The 12,830-nt window shown below is 41.3% G+C and overlaps 1 protein-coding gene across 1 annotated transcript in view; it reads left to right on the forward strand.

The window, feature by feature from the left end:
* The window catches only part of LOC124596559 (Down syndrome cell adhesion molecule-like protein Dscam2), a 183,605-nt gene that overhangs the window by 90,694 nt on the left and 80,081 nt on the right, over window positions 1–12,830 (forward strand). The window contains exon 5 of the mRNA XM_047135744.1: window positions 8,571–8,864. Within this exon, the coding sequence (XP_046991700.1) occupies window positions 8,571–8,864 (294 nt within the window). The remainder of the gene's footprint in view (window positions 1–8,570; window positions 8,865–12,830) is intronic.

The following is a 12,830-nucleotide window of genomic DNA, read 5'->3' on the forward strand; positions in this document are numbered from 1 at the left end:
CTTTGATTCTTTAAGCATTTGAATATTTTTACAATATGTGATATGTATTTTAAACCTTTTTTTAAACTCCTAGGCAACTTTCATGAACAAAAATTATGATACACAATGTGATTGTCTGCATTATGTGGGATAATTTTAGTCTACTGTAAGTAGGTGAATATATATAATTTCTGTTTTATTGGTCTTATGTGTGCTATATAGTTACATAATGTAGTTGGTGTATAACAACTCAAGTGAGCTCATACTGTGACTTATTACATGACAATAGTTTCAAGAATGGCTGTAACTGCTCTCAGTAAACATTCTGTTTTTGTATTTAATGCCTGTTCATTATATTGTCACTTTCAGAACTGTTGTGACTGTTGTGAAATAATCAGATAATAATTGCATGTTAGGAACTACAACACTTAAAAATGGCCCGTAAGGCCAAAGTTGCCTAATTGTATAAGTTTCAGCAAAGTAAATTCACGTAAGATGTAGCCAAGGTGCAAACTTTACAATGTTTTTCAACAAATCTGAGAAGAAGAAGAAGAAGAAGAAGAAGAATATTGCTGTACAAAAGACATGTAGCATCATCTAAAACACCATATTTCTTTCTTGACAGCATAATTCTTCATTTGAAGAGTTGCTCCAAACGCTTTTACAAAACTCAGAATCCATTTTCAGTCTTTGTTTACATCCTTAGGCAACTTTCACGGCAAAAAAATCAAGATACTAGAATATAATTGCTCTTGATATTTTGGAATAAAAAATCACATTGCAAAGTGATGAATATGTATAGCTCTTGTTTAACTTTCAAAATTAACCTTGTGTGTTTACATCATGTTGGACAAATTATACTAGAACTAACATGTGATTACATTTTCACAAAATTTGGACGCATAGATCGTGAGAAATCAGTACCAAGAACAACCACCTCTGGCCATAACAATGGACTTGATACACCTGGGCATTGAGTCAAACAGAGTTTGGATGGTGTGTACATGTACAGTTGCCCATGCAGCTTCAACACGATACCACAGTTCATCAAGAGTAGTGACTGGCATATTGTGACGAGCCAGTTGCTCGGCCACCATTGACCAGACATTTTCAGTTGGTGAGAGATCTGGAGAATGTGCTGACCAGGGCAGCAATCAACCATTTTCTGTGTCCAGAAGGGCCCGTACAGGACCTGCAACATGCGGTTGTGCATTATCCTGCTGAAATGTAGGGTTTCGCAGGGATCGAATGAAAGGTAGAGCCACGGGTCGCAACACATCTGAAATGTAACGTCCACTGTTCAAAGTGCTGTCAATGCTAACAAGAGGTGAGTGAGACATGTAACTAATGGCACCCCATACCATCACACCGGGTGATACGCCAGTATGGCGATGACGAGTACACACTTCCAATGTGCGTTCACCGCGATGTCGCCAGACACGGATGCAACCATCATGATGCTGTAAACAGAACCTGTATCCATCCGAAAAAGTGATGTTTTGCCATTCGTGCACCCAGGCTCGTCATTGAGTACACCGTCACATGCGCTGCTGTCTGTGATGCAGTGTCAAGGGTAACCGCAACCATGGTCACCAAGCTGATAGTCCCGCTGCTGCAGACGTCATTGAACTGTTAGTGTAGATGGTTGTTGTCTTGCAAACATCCCCATCTGTTGACTCAGGGATCGAGACATGGCTGCACAATCTGTTACAGCCACGAGGATAAGATGCCTGTCATCTAGACTGCTAGTGATACGAGGCTGTTGGGATCCAGCACGGCATTCCATATTGCCCTTCTGAACCCACCGATTCCATGTTCTGCTAACAGTCATTGGATGTCGACCAACGCGAGCAGCAATGTCACAATAAACCACAATCGCTATAGGCTACAATCCGACCTTTATCAAAGTCGGAAACGTGATGGTACTCATTTCTCCTCCTTACATGAGGCATCTCAACAACGTTTCACCAGGGAACGCTGGCCAACTGCTGTTTGTGTATGAGGAATTGGTTGGAAACTTTCCTCATGTCAGCACCGTTGTAGGTGTCGCCAGCAGCTCCAGCCTTGTGTGAATGCTCTGAAAAGCTAATCATTTGCATATCACAGCATGTTCTTCCTGTCGGTTAAATTTCACGTTTGTAGCACATCATCTTCGTGGTGTAGCAATTTTAATGGCCAGTAGTGTACTTTCCATCCTTCATTTTGATCTTGGCCTGGGATCAGCATTAGCAAAGTTAGAAAGATCTATATTATATTGTCTTTTTTTAATTATTTGTGGCTGTTTTTTAATTCAGTATTAATTAATTCCAACCATACATTCTGTGATAAGTCTCGGAACGTGGTACAACATGTTATGATTCATTGCAAGTTTTGCATTGCATTAGTATCAGGTTTCCCAGTGCATTTTCTGTTTTATACAGACCACACATAAGCACACTAACATACTTCTCTTTTGAGTACCTACTCACAATAACATCCAGAAAAAGGTTCAATAAATCATAGAGGATTCTCATCTTTGGAGCACATTCCTCAGCCAGCTTTTCTAGATTCTGTTGCATATTTTCCTACAATTTCCCTAACAAGAGATAGCTCAACACTGTGAGAGCTATTTTTCACACTGTATCCAACCTGTGGGGAGCATCAGTGTTTAAAATGCATGAATCCGGATTTGGGTGGGGGGGGGGGGGGGGGGTTAGTTCCCTAAAACATTTCCCAGTCTGACACTGAGCTTAGCAACATGTCACAACAGTCAACTGCACCTACAATTGCTTTGTAATTTTCATTAGACTGTGGGGTCTTGAGATTTTTGCCAGTATTTCTGTCAGTCTTCCCCGTTTCAACTATTTCTGTTGTGTTGCATATGGGCAACATCTTCACATTTATTTTGTCATGCCACTTGAAAGCAAGGATATTGTTAGATGAATTAAACTCAGTTTCTCCTTGTTTGTGTCCTCTGTGTTTTGGCATGTTGTTCCTATTCTTACAAACAGTGCTCCATGCATTTGTTCTGTGGTTGTGAAGCCAGAGGAACAGTTCTGGTCTGGAATACCAGTTGTTAACATATAGTGTATGCCCTTTTTCCAAATATGGTCCCATAAATGTTACTACTACACTGCAACTTTTATGTAAACTGTGAAATCTAATTTCTGTTATTGTGCCTTTATATAAATGAAAGCCAAAATGAACCCAGTCTGATAGTCACACAGCATGGATGTTTTCATTCTAAATGTATTTTGTTTGGATCTGTTGTTTAGAAGATAATCAGTCTTTGCACAACACGAGACTTTCGTCAGTGCAAACTTCTGATATGGATTAAATGTACTGTAAAATGTCATAACTAAAGTGAAAAATAAATAAAATGGTCTCAGGACAGAATGTTACTTAAAATTGATGAGTTTAAAAGTGTATCTCAGGGCCAGTAATCACTTACTTTCACCTTGTTAATTTGTACCATTAGAAAACAAATAGCAGCAGAATAATGAACTTCTTCAAGAGCATTATCTTCCCACATAGATAGTCAAGAATGCACACCTTCTGGAGTATTCACCCTGGTGTATACATAAGATCAGTTTGTTCTATCTTCTATAAACTGCAACAGGTATTAACCAGTGGATGTTTGTGTCCTGAAGCCAAATCACAAACACATGTTTCAATGGCTGGAAATCAGTTTTTTCCAATCAAAAGTGTTATTAAGACTCACACTTTTCTGAAGCATTTTGCTATCAGTTTCTAAATCTTCAGATTCTGAATAATTGATGATAGCATCTCTTGTAGAAACACCATACTGGTGTGGTGTACCAGCTGATGTATAGGGCAGAGGACTATTGCTTCAAGCTGCCATTGAAGACTAATCACTGCTACCTTCATAAAACATTCCACACTCACCATCACTAGTTGCGGATATCTTGAAGACCTTTGTATCCATGCAACTGTGGTGACATGACATAGAAAAGAACATAACGTTAAATCTGATGGTAACATGCATGGTGAAATCAAAATCTGCAATGAGTGACCACAATGGAAATTTATATGTACCCTTTAAGTATGTAGCTGGAGCAGCTACTGGAAGAATTGAGAGGAGATTCAGCTCTGTATGTTAACATTGCTAGGGCACACAGGTACCTGACACGGTATGCTTAAAGCCATCGGCAGCAGTCAGATATCAGATGACTTCATAGCTGCACAACAACCTGAAGAGAGTACAGAGTTGTTGTTGTTGTGGTCTTCAGTCCTGAGACTGGTTTGATGCAGCTCGTTATACATTTCATCTATTTCTTCATCATCTGCAGAGCTAGTTGGCATATAAACTTGTACTACTGTAGTAGGCATGGGCTTTGTGTCTATCTTGGCCACAATAATGTGTTCACTATGCTGTTTGTAGTAACTAACCCACACTCCTATTTTTTTATTCATTATTAAACCTACTCCTGCATTACCCCTATTTGATTTTGTATTTATAACCCTGTAATCACCTGACCAAAAGTCTTGTTCCTCCTGCCACCGAACTTCACTAATTCCCACTATATCTAACTTTAACGTATCCATTTCCCTTTTTAAATTTTCTAACCTACCTACCCGATTAAGGGATCTGACATTCCACGCTCCGATCCGTAGAAAGCCAGTTTTCTTTCTCCTGATAACGACGTCCTCCTGAGTAGTCCCCGCCCGGAGATCCGAATGGGGGACTATTTTACCTCTGGAATATTTTACCCAAGAGGACGCCATCATCATTTAATCATACAGTAAAGCTGCATGTCCTCGGGAAAAGAGTACAGAGGGTACAACAAAATGTGATGTAGGAAGAGGGAGAGGGGGAAACGGACTTGGGGAAAGGGGTGAGAGGCAAACTTGAAGAAAAGGGGAGGGGTTGAAAAAGGGAAAGAAGGAGAGGAAGAGAAGAATGCCTGAATTGTGTTGTGAGAAGGTAGTGCAGGATTTGGACGGAGGAGTAGTGGTGTGGACAGAAGGGAGCACGGAAAAGGCAAAGTGATACAGTGGCAACAGGTTAGCAGAGGTATAGAGCAGGGGGATTGCGAGAGCACAGGATGTGTTGGAGAGACATTTCCCGTCTGCATAGTTCAGAGAAATTTGTTCCGGGCCTCTTGGATGAGTCTTTAGTACCAGACAATTTGTTATCCAGCTCACCCATAAACAAGTCTCCCATGCCAGCAGCTCCTCTGACGCCAGTAAACCAGTTAACTAGCCACTGACCAGCTCTCCTCTGATCACTCAGTATAACCCTGGCCATTTAAAAGCTCTACCGGAGCCTCCACCAGGTCTTCGACTACCTCTCATCATGCCCTGACATGAGGTGTATCCTACCTATGTCCCCAACATAGGGTTTGTTCCCTTGTGGTCATCCCAGTTGCTAGACCTGCCCAATAGAACCACCCACCACCTCCTACTGCAGTCGAGCCACAGGCCTTTCCCATCCAATAAAAAGCAGGGCCACATGCAAAAGCAGCCATGTTGTATATCAGCTGTGTTTCAATTACTGTATAGCATTCTATGTGGGTATAACAAGTAACCAGCTGTCTTCTCATATGAATGGCTACTGTCAAACTGTGGCAAACCACAAATGACTTTAACAGCTACCTTACTACACAGGCAATTTAGATACTTACTTCCAATACAAGTTTCTCTGAGCTATGCAAATGGGAATTGTCTCTCCAACACATCCTGCACTCTCGCAATCCCCTGATCTAAACCTCTTCTAACCTGTTCCCACTGCCTCACCTTGCCTTTTCCCTACACCACTATTCACACCAACCCTATTCCATCCAGATCATGCACTGCCTTCTGCAAACACTTGTCGTCCCTCCAACCCCCCACCCCCCACCCACCCAATGTGGGAATTCTCCTTTTATTTTCCCCCTGTTCCACCCCTCTTTTTTCGCTCCCCACTACCCCTCCTTGTGACAATTCCTATTCCTCTGCATCTCCATCAGCTCAGGAAACTGCTTTCAGAAATTGAATATCAAGAATTAGTCTTGCCATGGCCACAGGAATGTGCATTTGGGTGTCTGTGTGAATGCACGCAAGGGTGAATTCTGGGCGAGGGTGGCAGGGGGACACATGGAGAGAGTGAGTGAATCTTGGCATAATCACAATTTTTACTTACAAGCAGCTTATAATTGTGAGTTTAAAAATTTCAGCCTTAGTTTCATTGCTTCTTGTTTCATGTTTGTCAGAATTTATGATAAAAGTATGATAAAACATAACTTTGTTTATCTTTTGTGACAGCGCAGTAGGTAAATGGGCCATTGTGTAGGTTTGAATCACACTGCAAAAAACGTTAAAATTTTGCATTCAGATATTTTCAGTGATCTCTGTGTATTCTTTTCCCACTTAGTACTGCCACCAGCTTTATTTGAAGCTAAAATTTCAATTTTTCATCATCATCAGGCTTCTTAAAGTCTCTGTTGTGCTATGTGCCTTGACATTTCACCCAGGTCCTCTTGTTAACAAATACTATTTCATGTCTTGTTTAACATTTTTATCAGGAACCATCATACTTCAAACTTCATAGAGCACTTTATTTCTGTCTGGAAGACTCTGTGAGTAATCTGTAATATACTAATATTATAAATGTGAAAGTAATTTTGTCTATCTGTCACATTTTCACAGCTGAACCACCAAACAGAATTTGATAAAATTTGTCATGGAGATAGCTTGAATCCTGGACGGGAATATAGGCTACTTAAAAAAATTGAATCAGGAGACAGAAGTGATAATAGGGAATCAAAGCAGCAACAAAAAGTTTGTTTTTAATGCTATGTCAAATTGGAAGGTACTGGAGTGGAGATCTCAAAAAGATCTACGTAAAAGTTGATGAAAGCATATGCTTATCTTTTGCAGCACACCCATAATAACCACTTTTGTCTTTTGATTGTGCCTCCTGTAGGGAATCCAAAAGACAAAAGTGTTGATCATGAATGAACCATAAAAGATAAGTGTAAGTTTTTGAAAACATTTTTTCTGGATATTTTTCAGATTGTGTTTTAGTATGACATCAAATTATGTACCACATATTCATTAAACAGTCTGTTGCTGCTGTCAAACTGTTTACTTTATGTAGCAGATTGTCTTTAAATGGCTGAACAAACTTTCAGCAAACATGCAAAATTGATGCATTTATGGTCAGATTTGTGATGTCATATACGTAGAAAGATATTCAACAGATAACACCTGACTGTGTGTGATCGGCAGCAGAGGGGACAGTGCACATCATGACCTGTGCTTCTCTGATACTTATTCATCATAACAGTACTACTGATATCTGAACAAAGCTGCAGGTAAAAGCTAGTTGAATATATAAATAATTAGTCACTATTACTAATCGATGGGGAACATCTGTAAATGCTTGCAGGTGGCATTTCCTGTAAGAAGCAGCACTGTGGAGAGATCTCTCTCAACTTTCTGCTGCTAAAAGACATATCTTCGCAGTAGGTTGACCAGAAGGTCATTTCAATGGACTGGCACCGATGCATATCCATCGAGATGTTGCATCACCAATGAATGCTGAGGAGGTATTGGGTAGCTTGTGTAGGAAACACAAGAGGGAACTTGCAATGATTGTGATAAAGTTATGAGTGTAATCAAGTTACGTTTTTAATATGTGTCATGTGATAATTATTATAATAAAATTAATATATTAGTGTGTGTGTGTTTATTTTAAAATTGGTCTCACAGAGTCTATAAGGACACATTCACCATTCTGATCCTTGTGTGCCCCCCCCCCCCTTCCGGAAAAAAATTCTTTATCTGCCCCTGACTTTGTGTACAAATGGTAGAAAAAATTTTGGGCTTGAAAGCTATTGGAAATACTAGTTTCTGTTTTGTGTTTCTTAGCTCCATGTATCGATCCACTCTAGGTGAATGGTTGCATTACTTATTGTGTAATTGTAAGTTTATTAAATTTACAGGATTTATAAAGCACAGAGATCACAGGCGCACACATACAACTGATGAATATACTGAATCCCGCATCCCCAGGAAGTATTTGGCATTAACACAGTTCAGGTTTTTTGTTTTGAAATCTTGTTTCAAAGAAAGTTAACAGGAGAGAATCATGCTGGTGCAGCTGAATTTCAGGTAAAACAATGCTTGTTCCCCAGGCAGGTTTTGGAAAATTTTGTGGTTGATTCCGTTATACAGTATTCTACTCAAAAGTTTATGTGCTGTTATAGGTAAAGCAATGGATCGGTAGCTTTGTGGTTTGTTATTTGGTTTACCAGGTTTTAAGATAGCTATGGTTTTTGCTCATTTCAAACCATGGGATATGTTATTAGTTTCCAGAATATCAGTGTGTGCCCCCCCCCCCCCCCCACACACACACCTAGCAAGCAGATCTCAGGAGGAACAGTAAGACTCAGGTACCCAGTGTAACAACATTTTAGTTACCAACTTGTTGGTTTATTTATAAACAAATCTGTGAGTCTATATGGCAGTGTGTAAATGTTTTTCAGAGACAAAATTAAGGTCAAATTACTTATAATGTTTTAAATTTTGATATGCATACCCCTTGTAACTTAACGGTATATTAGTTTTTGTTGAAGTAAAGTAACCTCTTTTTTTTTTTTTTTATGCAGCTCCTGTTTCACCTAGAAACACTGACTTAATACGAGTAAATTCTACTTCCATTTTGCTGAACTTAACATCATGGAATGATGGTGGATGTCCAATAACATCTGTTGTGGTGGAGTACAAGCTGAAGAAAGGATTTTCGTGGACTCTTGTATCAAATAACATTAAAATAGAACAAACTGAATTCATGGTATTGGATCTTGAACCAGAAACCTGGTATGCTTTGCGCGTCACTGCTCACAACAGTGCTGGCTCTACTATTGCAAACTATAATTTTGTCACTCTGACACACACAGGAGGTAAGTCACAAAAATTTAAGTCACATAAATTTCAATATCATTACAGATTTTTTATTCATGCATATTTCCTTTCATTTTCTGTAAATTTTGTGTTTCTTCTTCTATGAGTAGACACTGATGCATTTTTTTTTTTTTTATTGTTCTAACTTCCTGTATAGAATTTTATTTTATTGTTATTATTTGCCTGCTAATCTGACTGTACACACGCACACACACACACACAAACACACACACACACACATACACAGAGAGAGAGAGAGAGAGAGAGAGAGAGACAGAGAGAGTTAACTTTTAATTCTGAGTCAGAATAACTATGTAAGTTGAATATGGGACAGCTACCATATCAGCAACAAGTTGAGTATTTGCTTGGTCTTACCACCTTTTCTGTAATCCAGAATGAGATTTTCACTCTGCAGCGGAGTGTGCGCTGATATGAAACTTCCTGGCACATTAAAACTGTGTGCCCGACTGAGACTTGAACTCAGGACCTTTGCCTTTCGCGGGCAAGTGCTCTACCAACTGAGCTACCGAAGCACGACTCACGCCCAGTACTCACAGCTTTACTTCTGCCAGTACCTCGTCTCCTACCTTCCAAACTTTACAGAAGCTCTCCTGCGAACCTTGCAGAACTAGCACTCCTGAAAGAAAGGATATTGCGGAGACATGGCTTAGCCACAGCCTGGGGGTTGTCTCCAGAATGAGATTTTCACTCTGCAGTGGAGTGTGCGCTGATATGAAACTACCTGGCAGATTAAAACTGTGTGCCCGACAGAGACTCGAACTCGGGACCTTTGCCTTTCGCGGGCAAGTGCTCTACCAACTGAGCTACCAAAGCACGACTCACACTCAGTACTCACAGCTTTACTTCTGCCAGTACCTCGTCTCCTACCTTCCAAACTTTACAGAAGCTCTCCTGCGAACCTTGCAGAACTAGCACTCCTGAAAGAAAGGATATTGCGGAGACATGGCTTAGCCACAGCCTGGGGGATGTTTCCAGAATGAGCTTTTCACTCTGTAGCGGAGTGTGCGCTGATGTGAAACTTCCTGGCAGATTAAAACTGTGTGCCCGACCGAGACTCGAACTCGGGACCTTTGCCTTTCGCGGGCAAGTGCTCTACCAACTGCAAGGTTCGCAGGAGAGCTTCTGTAAAGTTTGGAAGTTAGGAGACGAGGTACTGGCAGGAGTAAAGCTGTGAGTACCGGGCGTGAGTTGTGCTTTGGTAGCTCAGTTGGTAGAGCACTTGCCCGCGAAAGGCAAAGGTCCCGAGTTCGAGTCTCTGTCGGGCACACAGTTTTAATCTGCCAGGTAGTTTCATATCAGCGCACACTCCACTGCAGAGTGAAAATCTCATTCTGGAGACAACCCCCAGGCTGTGGCTAAGCCATGTCTCCGCAGTATCCTTTCTTTCAGGAGTGCTAGTTCTGCAAGGTTCGCAGGAGAGCTTCTGTAAAGTTTGGAAGGTAGGAGACGAGGTACTGGCAGAAGTAAAGCTGTGAGTACTGGGCGTGAGTCGTGCTTCGGTAGCTCAGTTGGTAGAGCACTTGCCCGCGAAAGGCAAAGGTCCCGAGTTCGAGTCTCGGTCAAGCACACAGTTTTAATCTGCCAGGAAGTTTCATATCAGCGCACATCCGCTGCAGAGTGAAAATCTCATTCTGGAAACATCCCCCAGGCTGTGGCTAAGCCATGTCTCCGCAATATCCTATCTTTCAGGAGTGCTAGTTCTGCAAGGTTCGCAGGAGAGCTTCTGTAAAGTTTGGAAGGTAGGAGACGAGGTACTGGCAGAAGTAAAGCTGTGAGTACCGGGTGTGAGTCGTGCTTCGGTAGCTCAGTTGGTAGAGCACTTGCCCGCGAAAGGCAAAGGTCCCGAGTTCGAGTCTCTGTCGGGCACACAGTTTTAATCTGCCAGGAAGTTTCGTATCAGGGCACACTCCACTGCAGAGTGAAAATCTCATTCTGGAAACATTCCCCAGGCTGTGGCTAAGCCATGTCTCCGCAATATCCTTTCTTTCAGGAGAGCTAGTTCTGCAAGGTCCGCAGGAGAGCTTCTGTAAAGTTTGGAAGGTAGGAGACGAGGTACTGGCAGAAGTAAAACTGTGAGTACCGGGCGTGAGTCGTGCTTCGGTAGCTCAGCTGGTAGAGCACTTGCCCGCGAAAGGCAAAGGTCCCGAGTTCGAGTCTCGGTCGGGCACACAGTTTTTCTGTAATCCATTGCCATATCACTCAGAAATCTCAGGAGCAGTGGATTTATTTTGCGCTTTATTACTCTATATTATAGTGTATTTACTAAAACAAGTTTTCTGAAGCCAGAGGAAAAGCAGTAATGCAATTACGATCCTGTTGAACTTAGTAAGTAGCCTACTGCACATCAGCAAGGAGAAAATGAATGTATCCATAAGAGATCACACTGCTTTTGCTGTTGCAGCCCTGTTACATACCCAGGAAAGGTCAAACTTACAATGTCAGCTCTTCCCATGTTTAACCATCCTGAATTGTCAGTTACTGTGATCCAGATAGATGATTCTTTTCAAAATGAGTGTCATTAGTGAAAATCACACAAACTTAAGTGTAATTGTTGATTACCTAGATGCAATAACTACAACACAGTGGAATTAACATTATGGCTGAAAATATCTCTAAAACAAAAATAATCATTTTTTGAAAACATAATATATTAGATAGATAAAAAATCTACTCACCAATTGGTGTCAGGAGAACACACATATATAAGGTATTATGTGTGCAAACTTTCAGAGCCAATGGCCCCTTCTTCTGGCAGAAGGGTTGAACGGGAGGGAAGAGGGGTGAAGGAAAAGGACCGATGAGGTTTAGGAAAAGATGTAGAGTTCGTAAAAGTCACCCAGAACCCCAGGTCAGGGGAGACTTACTGTCCTGCAGGGATGGGCATGCAGCTGACACATAGCTAGGCAGCTGGGCCAAGTCCACATGACCGTACTGCCCTGGTCAGGTACCAGTGGTCAGGGTGGCCAAGTCACCATACGTGCGCAGCATATGTGCAATAGGAATGCCTGGCGAGCAGCCTGTACTGCTACCACTTGTCCGCAAGTGAGCTGTGTGGTCACCTGTTCCCCAGGGATCAGCATTGGAACAACCTGCACTAAAGCAATAACCACAGCATGTCCGGTATAATCAAAGCAACAGTCAATCATTATCTTGGCAGCATTTTATGAACAAAACACTTTTTCTGATGTCAGTTGATCTTAGAATATACACCAGCTGATTACTGCTAAGGGGGAGTTTCATTGTTTTACTTTGTTTCCAGCCAATATTTTCCTCAAAGGCAGCAATACTTTTATATTACTGAAGTATCTCTGTTAGTAACAAACCTCTTCTCTCAAATGTCTGTATAGGTGCATAATATGAACAGAAGAAGAAAACTTAAGTGATTTAGGTGATATATTAGGATTGACAGAGCCTGATACCCCTGTCCAGTGCATATGGAAGCCTAGAAAATGATCATCACTCACTTTTTCTTGGCAATGATATAATGAAATCAGAAGGTAGCTCAACTTCAGGGTCTTACAGACCTTATGACAGCTTAAGTGGTACACCAGTGTGTTTGTAGTATCCAAGTGGTGGCCTAAAGTTGGTTGGTTGTAGCTGACAGAACTTCCAGCTCATACATTTCCTTTCCATTCCACAGTGATTATAAACTTAAATTGTGATAATCCACAGTAAAGAATCTGTTAGCATGCACAGAAAAATCCAGAGTGGGTGGGCATCAGAAGTCACACAGTTAAATAAAACAGTTGAATAAAGTAAACTGTGGCTATATTCTCAGTACTCGGGGTGCAGTTTGGCTCCTTGAGGCAGAAGTAATGAGTGATTGCCAGTCTAAGTGACCATGAAATGAAGGCCGAGGAAGAGGAAGAGAGGTTGGATCAGTTCAAGTTCTGCTGGTGACTGGATGTGGAGTGCAAAGCCGGAGGTGTAGGGTAGGGAACTGT

This window comes from Schistocerca americana, chromosome 2, assembly GCF_021461395.2.
Source record: "Schistocerca americana isolate TAMUIC-IGC-003095 chromosome 2, iqSchAmer2.1, whole genome shotgun sequence".
NCBI classification, from domain to species: Eukaryota; Metazoa; Arthropoda; class Insecta; order Orthoptera; family Acrididae; genus Schistocerca; species Schistocerca americana.